General features: G+C 37.9%; 1 protein-coding gene across 12 annotated transcripts in view; it reads right to left on the bottom strand.

Moving 5' to 3' along the window:
* Window positions 1–292: 292 nt before the first annotated feature.
* The window catches only part of SPOCK1 (SPARC (osteonectin), cwcv and kazal like domains proteoglycan 1), an 872143-nt gene continuing 857904 nt past the window's right edge, over window positions 293–14531 (bottom strand). For 11 of the 12 annotated variants that reach the window (XM_061617192.1, XM_061617194.1, XM_061617196.1 and 8 more), the window contains 2 exons: window positions 12035–12172; window positions 293–9659 (listed from right to left, as the gene is read on the bottom strand). In XM_061617192.1, coding sequence (XP_061473176.1) covers window positions 9469–9659; window positions 12035–12172 — 329 coding nt within the window. In that variant the 3' untranslated portion in view covers window positions 293–9468. Of the gene's footprint in view, window positions 9660–9807; window positions 9976–12034; window positions 12173–14531 lie in introns of those variants that run through there. The other variant, XM_061617197.1, reaches the window with a different exon arrangement.

The following is a 14531-nucleotide window of genomic DNA, read 5'->3' as shown; positions in this document are numbered from 1 at the left end:
ACCAGAGCTCAGTGCTGTGTGAACACACAGATGAACAAAGGCCAGTGTATATATGTTAAATTTTATGAAGGTCCAACAAAATGTGGCCAAGGTAGTAACTGAATGGATGATGGTTGTCTTCCAGGTTAAAGGAGGCATGGGGTACATAAAACATGGAGTGGACTTTGGTCATGATCTTGCCCATCTTAGCTTAATACCACTACATTTGTGCATATTTTCTACTCCAGAAAAAAATGTGAGTGCTACTTTATAATATTCCAGAAATTTAACAAAATAAAAGTCAGACAGTGGGGACTCGCAAATTAAAATTTATTAAGATAGACAAAAAATGCAACTACTTAGTACTACAATTCAGCATTTACAATTAACCAAGGAACTCAGCAAAATGTTCACATTCCATTTAAGTCATGGGAAAAAAGCATTCATAATTTACTATGCTATTCTAATTAACTATGATATTGTACATTCCATCTACAGTAGAGACATAAAACTTAAACACTTAATATTTGGATCTCTCCTTACAATGCAACACATAAAACAGTAATGGACATCAGCAGCATTGAGAAAAGTATAAAAAGACCAAGTACCACCTACTGTAGAAAGGGCTCTTCGAAGTGTATTAACTGTACAAAGCAGTCTATGCATTAACAGAAAACTGAATGGCAGAAAAAAGAGACTGCAATAAAAGCCATCAAATTTATATGGGAAAAAAGTGAAATACTGGGATTTCTGGCAGACTTACAAATAATGACCCTAGATTCAGTGGGCACAATGCAGCCAAAGTTAATGAACTCCCATTGATTTCAGTGGAAGAAAACTAAGCATATGCATAACTTTGCCATGAACTATGTTAGTGTGACTTAATCAGTGTTTAACTTCAGCTGGCTCATGCACCATGGCATTTGCTGCCTAGAGAAGAACGTAATTTCTAATATTAAAGTATCCCCATAAGAAATGGTAGATAATAAAAAAGATCACCTACTAGCAAATTGTTATTTCATATATGCCTGCTAACATGTAAAATACTAATTGTCTAAATATTACAATATTAAAATAAACTTGTAAGTAACAATTCAGCACAGAGATGCAGTTTGGGCCTACATATATTTACTTGAAAGTTCCACTAAATCAATGGGACTTATTCTAGTATGCATAGGTTTGCCCCTTAGCTATATTTTAACACCATTGAAATCAGTGGGCTTATCACAGTTAATTCTGTGCTGGACTGTGGACACAGTGTAGTTTTAAATTGGGTAGGTAAGAATCCAAAGCACAATGGAGGCTAGAAGTAAACAAATGTCCTTTATGGAAGTGATCTTTAAAAAGAACACATTGAGGCTTCTTGTTCTTCTTTTGGTAAAAGTGATAAAATCATTCAACGCTTATGTACTTGAAAGTGGTTTAAATGGAGGGAATAATTGGCTTGAGGACCAGCCTGGTTCTTTTTAGTGTTGGAGACTTTTTGCTTTCCATTTCCCGCAACTTTCAGTGATTTGAAGAAAAATTGAATATTTTAGCTTCCAACAGACTCAGACATTTAGTCAAGCTAGAGGCAACTTAAAAGCTTTAGATTGTCATATGGGTGAAGTAGAATACGTAATTCCGCTGTGGCTTATAAGAGCCAGTGGCTCTACTGTGTACTGCATTAAAGGCCTTATTTTTTAAAATATTTTAATGAATTGGAATAGCTTCTTTCTTGAGGCATGCCCTGGAATGAGTGGAGTTGGGATGGGGGGAAGTAATAAAAAGAGCTCTGAAATATGAATTTAATGATAACTTGCATTAACTGTTTTGCCCAACAATTTAACAATGATCCTGATAACCAAATCTCATATTATAGTTTATCGGTTTATAAAATAATTCCATTGAATTATCAAGATTTGCTTTCAAATCAGACTTTTCATTGCGTAAACATTTCCAGTAAAGCACCAGGCATAATCATGGTGAATATATATATAATATTAACTCTACAATCCCATGGTCCCTGGGAAGCATCAGTTCTTCTCTGTGTTATAATAGGTAGCAGTTTCATCCGGCAGAGGGAACTGCAGGGAGACTGTCATGGAGATCTGGAGGCTAGTGTAAAGGTCAGGTGGGAGGAGCCCGAGCAAGCACGGTAGATCTTGTAAGCATTCTCTGAATAAAGCTTTAGTTATAGCAAGCAGGTTTCTGTGTTCTCTCAGCAAAGAAAGCACTATTGAAACATGGCATCAGACATGAATCTACTTTTCTGAAGAAAAGGAGGGCTCAAGCACCACTGCTTGCAAAGGCAACAAGCACACTGGTGGCAGAAGATACTTTGGCAATGGCAGCCAGCATGATTCCAGTTCCAGGGCCCATGGACATGGCAGGTGGCATTTTTAATCACTGGATGTTTTTGATAGCAAGCAGGTTTCTGTCTCCTCTCAGCAAAGAAAGCACTATTAAAACACTCTGAGAGTGAAGCTTCCATGGCACTTGCCCAACTTAAGTTGGAGCTCTGACATGAGCAGGGCTGAAAAGGAGGCATATCAAGAGAGGACTGGGGTGTGTGTGCTGGGGACGAATTAAGGGAAGGCATGATCTGAAGGATCCATAGCTTTCCAAGTAACCTGACATGCCCCCAAACCTGGGGAAAAATTATGCCAGACCTAGAGTTGGTGTACTTTATTGGGAACATGTTAAGTGGTGTTTTTGAAAAAAGACAAAGAAGCACAACAGCAATTCAATTGTGTTCAGTCTCCTCCCTTTTGAGATTCCACAGTTAAATTATTATTTAAATTACTTTTGTTTAAATAAGGGTGATTCTAACCTTATTTTTCTTTACAAGTTCAGGTCACCAGAACTTTCCTTTTTCAGTGTGTTGTGATGAATTGATTCAGCGTGTGTGCAAATGAGTACTCAACAAGTCCTTTTAGAAATCCTTAAAAAGATGCTGGGTTGAATCCAACAGACCTTCATTTGCGCAATGGGATTTCTATTTCTGCTTCTCCCCTTGTATGCCCCCCAAAATCTGCTCCAGAGCAGAAGTCTGCTCCCACAACATTGGATTTCACCCATTGTAATTAATGTATACAAAGGCGGGATGCTTTGTTCAGCCATTCACAAGGTAAGTTTATTGCATGGCAACTGACTGGAAAAAAACATTTTTATTTTTAGTGTATAAAACTGGGCAAAAGCATCCATCCTAAGTTAAATAATGATGGTGTTCCAAATTATGTTTTTGATGTGTAAAAATCAACTAACGACTAACGATAAAAAACGACTAACAAATAAAATTTTATTATTATTATTATATAAAAATATGCAACCATTTACTTGGCTTTGATTTTAGGAGACTTCTTGAATAAGCACTTTAGAGTTTGTTCACTTAAGTTAGGCTGAGAGCTTTCCACAGGCTATTCACATCAAGGTAAATACCATGCAACAATATATAATAAATAGCCATATTCTGTAATTAAATGCACATACTGAATGTCACTAATTTAGATAAAAGTAAATTTCTGCTTCGATAAATAACATGTTAAATTATGTCACATTTGGTTTCTTGTTATGACAGTTCTCACTTGGGGGAAAAGTTAACTCTGTGAAGTCACACTTTACATTGTTGAAATTTTGGAATGAAAACTTTGGCAGTGGAAATGTATGTGCCACCAGAAGTAGCGAGGATGAGCCATTAAATGTATTCCATGGTCCAAGCACCAGGTGGAAGTGATATGAGAGGCCTGGAGTTGCTGCACCTATAACTCATGTTGCCAAATAATTTTAGACAGCCACGTTTGCACTTTTAACATTTATATTTGGTTCAGCAGACCAACCTAATGAACTGGGGAGGGATTCCAGGGGCTGGAGTTGGTTGGTAGAAAAAAAAGACACACACAACAAAAATCTTGTGTCAAGGTCCTTGTGATTGTTTGGAACCTTTTTTACTTTTATTTATACTAGAACCCTCCATTATTTTTACACAGTGACTAATACATATATTGAGAAGTATTTCGTCAGCCTCTGTGCTCAAATAGTTATGCTGTGCCTTGTCTTCTGTTCAGATAAACATCAGGCACATCTTGAAGCAACATTGTTATTATTAATGTTTGGATAAGAGAGCATAGCCCTTCATAAATGTGCATAGTCATTTAATTTTACTGCTTTTGTTATGAGGAAAATAGTGATTCTGATGAGTCTGAGAAAGATTTATTCTGGATGGAACTCCCATTATCCTACCATTGGCCATGCTAGCTGATGAGAGTTGGAGTCCAGCAACAGCTGGAGGGCATTTCATTAGCTACCCCTGTGTTTCCCATGTCTTGAAGATTTAGAGTTGGATGCTGGGGGTTGCTTTCTCATGCAGCACCATTTTGTGGGCATGCAGTGACATCCAAAAACATGGAAGCCTGATTCTATGCATGGATCACCTTTACTAAATCATAGCATAGGTATGTGAGATATACTATATGTCTAAAGCTCAAAGGATAAAGTCAGCTGGTATGAAAACACTTTCAGTCTTTGTAGTGTATGGGAGTCACACTACCAATAAGTAGAGAATCATTGTTTGTATAGCTTTTTGGTCTTTTAAAAAGATTATTTACATGAAATAAGGATGGAAAACTGCACTTTCAGAGACAATAAGGCTTGGTCTTGAACACATCCAGATTGCTTTTGATAGTAACCTCTCTGCATGTGCTGCTGATTCATACCACTGTATCAAAATTATATATACCATTATATAAAATAACCCCCATTTTATGTTCTTGCTAACATATTTTATCTGGTAGAGGTTAAACCCACTACAAGTTATAAACAAAGTAATTTTCACAGAAGCAAGGCCAAGAGACCTATTACTGTCTTAGTCCAACGTTATTGTAGGTACATTTATTATTTTTGTCCCAGAAAATGTAATGAGAAATAAATTGCAGCAATTATGCTGCGGCTTGATAGAGAATCTACCATGGCTTTGGATTGTACTATTTCTGCACAAAAGAGAGTAACAAAAGCTTGTAAGACTTGCTTAGCCAAATTTCATATAGCTTTGTCATTTTTTCCTAGTTCCTGGTGCTTACATGTCCAATGGGGAGCAAATGGTTCAACAGGAGATGAAGCTGCCTGATCATGAAAGGAGATTGCAATGCACCTTGTCAGTGCCTCTGAAAACGCAACTTCATTCTGCTTTATTAGTTCTAATGTTCTGTAAAGAGTTTTACTGCAAAGGATTCAACTTTTCTTTAAATGCTGCTGAGGGTCTACCAAAATTGCAGGAATGTCTCCAATTATTGTTGCTGCTGCTTCATCAAGTTTTCCAACCGAAATTATGGTAATATTGGTATTTTTGTACCTTGCCCTTTTCTGATTTTAAAATTTTTCTGTCCAGACAGCATTTGAGACAGGAAATCAAAATCAAAAAATCAGAAAAAATTATTATAGTCTGCAGTCAAGATGCGTTAGAACCAGGATGCATCTTTAAGAGCCTATTTTGTAGTAGTAATTGATATGACAATTCTTGAAACTAAGGATGTTACCAATTTTCACTTTTATTAATTCTACACTGGCATGTATGAAATAATGCCTTCCTGTAGCATTCACATCTCTCTATATTATCATGGGTTTGGGAAAAAGGTTGCTGGGAAAGAGTTCGAAACAATTCTTTAAAAATTACAATAGAATATGTGTTGATGAATTTTAATATACACAAATCCTATATAAAAACAAGCACTATATTACAGTGGGATCAGCACTTAGGCAGAGCATTAATGCTGAAGAAACAAAAATTAGAAGACAAGGGGATTCTGTTTTTTGTCTGTGTGCGTAATGACACAGATGATGTTAAGATTGAATCTGCAATTTTTTACTCACATAAATATAGTGGTCCTGATCCAGAAGTTAAATTAAGTCTACTGCATCCTCTTGAAATCAGTGGAAGAGGTTAGGCATGGCTATGGCTAATTTAAGACTGGTTAATAGATTACAACAGGAATTGACTATGAAGTGGAGATGAAGAATGCTGATTAAGTGTGAAAGACCCACATGCCTGGCCTCACCCATATGGTTTAAATATTCATGCACACATATCAATAGTTATGAATTGCACCAGAAAACAGCTGCTTTTACACTGCTATGTGTGAGAGAGCGTGTGAGTAAACAAATCCTAAACAAAAACTTTTATCATATGTATATAAAATATATCACTTCTCTGCAACCATAGTGAACTTGACTTTTACATATTTTATTAAATTAAGTAGGTAAGTAGTGTGGTGAAACTGACAGCTATGTTGTAGCTTCTAATTGGACATTATTTTATTCTATACCTGTCCATCTACAGCCCAAATACAGCTTGATGGTGCAGTCCACAAAATTCTTACACTTAAAACATTTACCAGTTAACGTAATTTTTGTATGGAAGAAAAGGCCATTAATTTCAAGTAACTTTTTTTCAAGTTTTTTTTTAATTTCTCCCCCAAACTTTTTCACAATTTTTTTATAGCAATCCCATAGCCTGATTCTCTGAGGTGCTTTGTGAGCATAGCATCTCATAGGAATGGGGAGCAGTAAGGTGATGTGAAGATATAACTGGGACCCTTGCACTGGTGCTGTGATACAACCTAGCCACCATAGCTGATTAAGCCAACAATCTTGCTACACCATCAGCTGCCCCTTACCTTTAATACAGGAATACCCCGCATTAACGTACGCAATGGGTCCAGAGCGAGTACGTAAACCGAAAATGTACTTAAAGTGAAGCACTACCTTTTTTTACTTATCGATGCATATACTACACTGCAATCATCATATACGGGCATAACTGATGTAAACAACGCATTTATAACTAAAATAAACACAGTAGGCCTTATTTTAAGAAAAAGTTTGTAGTTGGAAACTGATCGGGCGGTGGCGTCATGCCGTTAAGTCTCCATTCTTGTGAAGCGAGCGTACGTAAACGGGAATGGTGCTACTGTAAATATGTCCGTACTCGCGAGTGTCCGTAAAGTGAAGGTCCGTATAGTGGGGTATTCCTGTATGTTGCAGCTGGCCTGTTAAAGATAGTTGCATGGCTTTACTGGGAGAGGGACAAGGTTGGGGAAGAGGCAGAGCATCCACAGCCCCCCCTTGTGTGACAGCCTATTATGACAGAGGTACTAACCTGCACTGTCCATTCCTTGAGTTGGGGTAGAGATCAACTGGCAGAGCCTTAATGGCTTCATTTACCAGGCATTGAATCCCACTATAAGTGTAACAGCACAAGCCATGGTTTGCATTGCTCTGGCTAAAGAAGACAAAAAGGCCCAAGCAATAATATGGATTTACTTCAGTGGAGCTATACAGTTTTTAAGTGTGCATGATATACATTTGAAGTTTGTAGCCTAGCACTGGCATCTTTACAAGTCAGAGGACAATTTGTCCATTTAATTACTGGAATCCATTGTGCCCAGGATTTCAGGCTAAGGCTGTATGTGGGAAGCTACTTCTCAGCTGGATGTTATTAAAATTTCACATGGCCAGTTAATTTAGGCTGCTCTCCCTGGGAATATTAAAACAAAACAGAAATAGGCAAAATGCAATCTTAACAGCATGACATTTAGCATTACAATTTGAAGGGTTCATTAACAAACCAGACCTTGTGTTAAAACACATAGTTAAAAAATAGCAACCCCAGACCTTACCACACCAGAAGTAAAATGCATAAACAAAGTATCACACACAGCAAACAACAGTCTGAGGGTAGATGCCTTTGCGCAGCCACCTGAAAACTATAGAAATTCACACTAAAAAATTAGCACTTTCTCACAGAAATATAAGCTTTCTTTAAAGTGTACAGGCCATGCTTATTTCTGGTATAACAGCACTATAATTGCCCTGATCAACAAAAGTGGGTATGGCCCTTAGTGTTTGCAGAATTTAAGACCTATCTGGCAGTTATTCACTTTCATTTAATGAAGAAAACAATGGTGATTATTACAAATGCATTTTTTCTCCCAGTTCATCATACATGCTCCATCATGGTTTGTCGTTGTGTGTAAAACAAGCATAATAAAAGGTCTGCAATGGCACACTCAATTTCCCACACTGAATGCCAATGGGGAGCAATGAGATGCTGCTATGTAGAGGCTTATGGAATCATTTTAATCACATTCTTCTGGTTCATAACAGTAAGCATCATATGATGCATTAACCAGAAGTGATATTAACTATAGACCCAAATGCCTAAAGTTGTTTTATTTTTTTAAAAATAGAGCAAATAAATATTAACAATTTAAAATAAAGGAAAGACAGCTTATTACTTTTGATGGTTAGTGCCCCTGACAGCTTCAGCACTTCCAAATGAGGATTCATTTAGAGTAAATGAAGAAAAAGCATGCTCAGCAAAAACTAGTGGTATATTATCAAGGAAGCAGAGGCAGCTTGCATAGCATTAGTGCAAACTTGATCAAAGCAAAATCCAAGGCTTGTGAGCCTGCAAAAATGATTGTAAAGAAATGCATTTGCAAAGCATTCCTTTCTCACATCTTTTAGAAGGCCATTCAAGTCCTGTTCCCCTTGCTAAAAGTTGTGTGTGAGTGTGCATATAATATACCAGACATCAAGATTTCACAAAATCAAAACCATGCTTAACTTAAATTTAACTAATATTTATTAATGGCAGAAATGGTAATCTGAGATCTTATGCTGCACTACTCAAAGGGGAGAATTTTCATTGAGTTCTACTGAAATTAGACCATGTCTTTGCCAACCATTGTCAAAGGAAGTGAGGAGGAGCTAAAATGGGATTCTTTCTGATTTAAAAGCCAAGAAGTAACCAAACCAGAATGCTAAGGTGATTTGATCTTTTCAAAGAAGTTCCTAATGGCAAGATATTAAAGTAGCAAAGCACAGTATTAATAACAAATGGCACAATAAAAAGATAGGTAATTGAAAACTTCAGTACTGATAACATGAAAGGAACCTCGTGCTTGAATGTGCTGACCCCTTGCTATGTTCTGTATTCCATAAAAAACAAAAACAAATTTTGTACTATGTGAGCAGATTAAATTATGGAAGTCACCATGCCAGTAAAAGAGAACACTACTCACAGTCATTCCAAATAAAAGCTAGTTGAGTGTCAAAGCTGCCTTCCAAATAAAACACAGTATACAAAATTAAATTGAGTGGAAGGATAATTGTTGCCATCCTGCAGTTTGCTGGTCACAGGAGCTCCAATGCACATGTGTGTGCAAAGTCATCCCACGTGTGCAAGGAGCTCCCACATATGAAATGTCTTCCCAGTTCACTTCAATGTCAGGTTCAGCTTTGCATGCTCATCTCCATTGTGCTTGTGGAATTATGCCCAGCAATAAAGTGAAAGGGAAGTTCAATTATAAGGGACATCTGTGAGCATTCTGGAATGCCCATAGAGCTTTAGATTAAGCTCCATATATGATGCCTGATGTTTCAGTTACCATTGCAGAGATACAAAATGACTTGTGATATTGTGCAAAACATGAGTCCTCAGAGATATGGGAACTACCATATATAGCCAATTTCTTCCTCCTTATCATCATCTTCATCTTCATCATCATCATTAGCTGCTCTTACATGGATCTTCTGTTTTCCTTCTTTGTCCTTTTTTGCTGTTTCATGTTCCTCTTCCAGATCATCCAATAATATCACTGATCCACCACTACCAAAATCCCCTGAGGTTTCTTGCTCCTCTTCTGCAACAGGGAAGAATTCGAAGTTATACTTTAAGTCCAATTTTCTGTCAAGGTATTTTCTGTCAATACTCTATTTAAAATTAGAGTTGGTGGGTTTTTTTTACAAAGTATATTTTTAAATGACATTTTTGCAAAGCAAAGTATCACAACAGGTTCTCAATATAATACACAGTCTTCTGCACCCACAAAACCACATGTTTTCAGGAAGAAGCAATAGCTGAAGATAGAATCTTAGATCTCTAAATTGCTGGTTCAAATCCATTCCCGGTCAATGGTGACTGAAAGATACCACCATCTGATGAGTGTTCAGAGATATCTGAAATGAGTTGGTGGTCTCAGTTAAACTGTGTACTTCATTAAAAAACCCTAGCACAAACATCATAACTGATATTTGCTTCTGTCCCAATATTGTCAGAAAAAGTTGGAGTGTAAATTGGCCTACAAATTCTCTTAGTGTGAAATGTGGTCCTGTCAGTTGAAGCAAATAAGGGGATGCTGTTGGAAAGTTTTATTTCTATTGCATTAAAATAACCAGGCTGATTTGCTCATCGCTTTGGCTTTTCACATTGTTGTTGGGGACCAGGGTCAGATAAATATGGTTCTATGTTGTAAGTTTGTAACGCTGTATTTTTATTCTGTTTGTAAGTTGCCTAGAGACTATTTTTGTATAAAGTGACTAATAAATCCTACTAGTGTGAAATTGTTGGCAAATATTCACATGCAATTTGTATAAGTAGCCTTATTGCGCAACTAAAACTGACTCCTTGCCATTTGGATGTCACTATATACTTCTATAATTCTACCAGACCAGTGTTTTTCAAAATTTCTAGGAACTTGGCTTTCAAGCAGTGGGTTCCCTTGGGAGCTTATTAGGGGTTTGCCCAAAGAGATCAGTAATAGACCAACACCTCTGAAAGCAGTTTTCCCACTACTACTGATTTCCTCCTGCACTATACACCTGTAGAGGTGTGTTAAGTGTGATCTGGGGCACTTGGGCAACCTTGCAAGCCTGAATTGTACCGTGTTTAACTGAAAGTGATCCTGTGTAATGGACCCCAGAATTCTCTGTAGTATAAAAGGTATCATGGCAGATACATAGAAATTCCATTCTTTGTTGACAAATGTTGAAAAGTTTTCCAAAAGGAAGCTAGAAAGCTACTACCTTTCCTTTCTCTAGTATTTTGAGTGGGGGTGGTGGTGGTGGGCATGGGATACACCATTATAATTATTTTCCGTGTTTGCATTCTGAAGAAGAAATGCCATGTGTAGATCTTTCTTTCATAGGAGCTACAGATATTTAAATAAATCTACAGTTATCAAAATTAGGGATGGACAAATCAGCCTATTTCCAATACAGTACATGTCAATTTCACATGTTTTCATTCATAAGGCTTGTTTCTGCATTAATTTGTGTTTTTTTTAATCCACAAACATTTGTATTAAATTCATACTATCACAAAATGCATTTTAAATACATAAATATTTGTTTTTAGAGATTTCTAAATATTTGAATATCTCAATTTTATCTCAATATACACATTTCTAAAGTATTTTTACAGTATGTATTTTTATGCATTTTGGTACATTTTTTTAGCCAAGAATTCTATCACAAAATTGAAAGTAGTGTGAAATCTAAAGGCTTATTATGTTCTGATCTGTGTACTAGTTCTAGAGGTACAAATTAGGTCAACTCACTGAAAAATACATATATAATTAGCTTCCATCCCTATACTTTCATAGAACTTGGCTTTTAAAAGTTTCAGCAACATATTTCTCTTATACCAAGATGTTTCATTTTAAACCCATTTTCTCCACCAGAAGAGCTGAACTGTATAAGAAGCTGTAGAAACTGCCATCCATGGTGCACATTTAGTGTGTGTGCGTGTCCATCCATGCGTGCCTGCATACTATTTGTGGGAAGGTTCACAGCAGCAGTTATTTGTTTACTGCAATCCCTATCACAGATAAGTCTTTGTTTTTAAAGGCAGCCCTGGTGAATAGAGCTCCTTAATTATATTTTCTGTAGTAGGGAGCAATATGTTTTTATTATTATTATTATTATTATTTGGATTTTTAAATAATCTGTCATGACTTCCTCATCAGCATATTTTACTTTAGTAGAACAAACTACTGCAGTTTCTAAGCTTGCAAGAAAAAACAGATCAGATGCTTTTTGCCAATTTCATATTGTCCCGCTTAACTCAGGAAGAGCAAATTTGTATCATAGATATGAAGACTTGAATATATTTGTCATGTTGGCTAATATGTTTCTCCTTTTGCCATTTTGTAGTCTTATAGTCAGCCTTGCAGGAGCAGGCGAGGCCTCACACAATGTTAATTCTTATTTTATCTGAGAGAAGTATGCCATTACTCACCACAGCTAACAGTCCCTTGCTTCCTTGAGCCAGCTATCTCATTTCCATATTTATCAACACACCAACATTGCCCAGTACTTCCATGACACTGAGTTGCTTTGTAATATCCTTCCTCATTGCACCGTGGAATGAAAGCTCCTGGGGATAGCAAATTGTGTTCTTGTCAATAATAGTAATTGTAGAGCTAAGCAGGAAGATAAACTGGCACATGTCTGGCACTGACATTCAAAGAGGTCTTCTTTGACTGTTTACACTGAAATTGTCATACATACTGTTTCCCCCTGAATCAATAGCTCTTTGGTTAATAGCTACTTCCACAGAAACAGCACCTAGAAAAGACTGTGGAAAAGGGCTGCAGTTCAAGTTCTTATCATTTGTTGCCCACACTGCAGTGCAGTTTGCTAGTGTAAACACTAGCAAAGCTAATGTTCACCTGGAGTGAGCAAAGTTTTGGCACACTAATATTAGTTGCGGTACTCCACTGAGAACTACAGCTCTATAACCTCCATTCATTTTACTACATAGCTACTCAGCAGTAGAGATTATTAGATGGTGCCTGTGCCATGGAGAAGTCTGCTATGCTAGGAAGCCAAAAGAAAGGTTTACTAATATACACCACAGGCATCCCGCAATTCTGTGTTCTATTTCATTCCCAACTGCACGAATCATTGCAATCTGAATGTTTCTGCCTTATAACAAAAGTATTTGCATGCATACATACTTACACACGATTTGGAAGGCTAATGAGAAAGTTTCACTTTTAATGTATATGTTAAGGGGGATGTAAGTTGAACAGTTAATGTGCATAACAACTGGCCATTGTGCACATTCACCAGGCCTCATGGAGAATGAGGCCAAAACATAGAACAGTTGAATGATTTGAGGCTACTCCAATAACTGTTTCTCCAAAAGCCAGGCAGAGAAGGGCTGAAGAGGCCAAAACATGGAGCAACTGAAGGATTTGAGGCCTACAACTGTCTCACCATAGGCCAGGAAGACAGTTTCTCTTCTAGGCCTTTTTCCCCCTGCTGGGTAAGCCTTCTCCAGCTGGTTAAGTTTTCTCTTCCCTGTGATTCCATGGTGATTGTCCCCATGCTGCTATTAATATTTTTTTTTTGTTATGCTTAATAACAGCATGGAAGGCAATTTCCACTAGAATCATGGGATGGGGAGGGATGATTTAAAACTCCTCTCCCTGCAATCTGCCTTGTGCTGTTCAGCTGATTGGGAAACAGCTGAGAGTGGTAAAAAGAGGGTTGGACTGCAGAAAAACATTGATCTTTGTTTAGAGACACAAACACCCCCATCTTCCTGCTGCTTGGCTGATCATTGGGAGGGTCTGTTGTGGGCCATGTAAAATTAGGCAGTGAGCCAGAAGCTGCCTGGGGAGTGCAGACTGCACAGTTCTGTACTGTATGAAAAATAGGGAAAAAAGCATATTTCTTGGAGACTATGCATATTGCCTAGAGAATATACAAGATAAAGTTGAGATATCCACATTCCCCAAGGCTTGTTGGAAATTATATACATTGACCGGGAATTGTGCACAATTTGCTCTTCATGGAAGGATTATATGCACATTCTCCAGGAGGCCTAGTGAATGTGCACAATGGCCAGTTGTTACACACATTAACCATTCAACTTACTTTCACCTTAACATATATATCATACAATATGAGGATAAATTATCCCTGGTAGGTACTTCCAATCTTAAATATACACTATTGCTGAAACTATTCACAAGAGGTTCCAGGCCACAGAGACCAAGCCAAAGAAAGAAAGAAAAATGAATGTGCCTTCATATTATAAGAAACATACTGACATGAGCTAGTTTTGTATATCATTATAGTTCTTCACCCAAGCAGTCATTGCCCCCACACCCCCAAGAAAGACTCAAGACACAGGAGTTAGGTAAATGTTATATTTATTAAAATATAACATTGAACTTGGAGAACCTGCAGACCAAACCAAACCTAATTAACCAATTAAACTCAGATTGGGCAGGTGAAGTCAAACCTAGTTCTGGTGGGTAATCTGCCCACCAGACCCCTGGGCATGTCTCCAGCCATAGGCTGTGGTCCTCAGCCAAGGATAGGGATAAAATACCTCCCTCCTTGCTAGGCTAGCCTTGGGTGGGCACCCCGTGCCTGTGCCACCTGGCCCCATCGTCCACTTAAAGTGCAAGATAGGCCCCAGGGGCACCCCCTGGTAAATCCCATGCATGAAGCACTGGGAGATCCCCAAATGGTGCCCGTAATCCCATAACTGCCACAGTAAACTCATGATAAACCCCCAACCTCCTCACCTGGCCAAACACCATGCCAATTGGCTAGCCACCTCGTCCGTCTAAAAAGCCAATTGAATTGAACCCCACAGCATTGAGTAGGCAAAACAAAAGGGAGGCTAAAAGCACCTCCCCCCCAAAAATGCCTACCCAGCCCCTAAACTGCGACTAGCCAAGCTCATGCTGAAAGGGGGGCAGGTGCAGCAAATGCAG

Source organism: Rhineura floridana, chromosome 3, assembly GCF_030035675.1.
Source record: "Rhineura floridana isolate rRhiFlo1 chromosome 3, rRhiFlo1.hap2, whole genome shotgun sequence".
Lineage (NCBI taxonomy): Eukaryota > Metazoa > Chordata > Lepidosauria > Squamata > Rhineuridae > Rhineura > Rhineura floridana.
The sequence above is the reverse complement of the archived record's forward strand: the minus strand, read 5'-3'. Positions and strand labels throughout refer to the sequence as shown.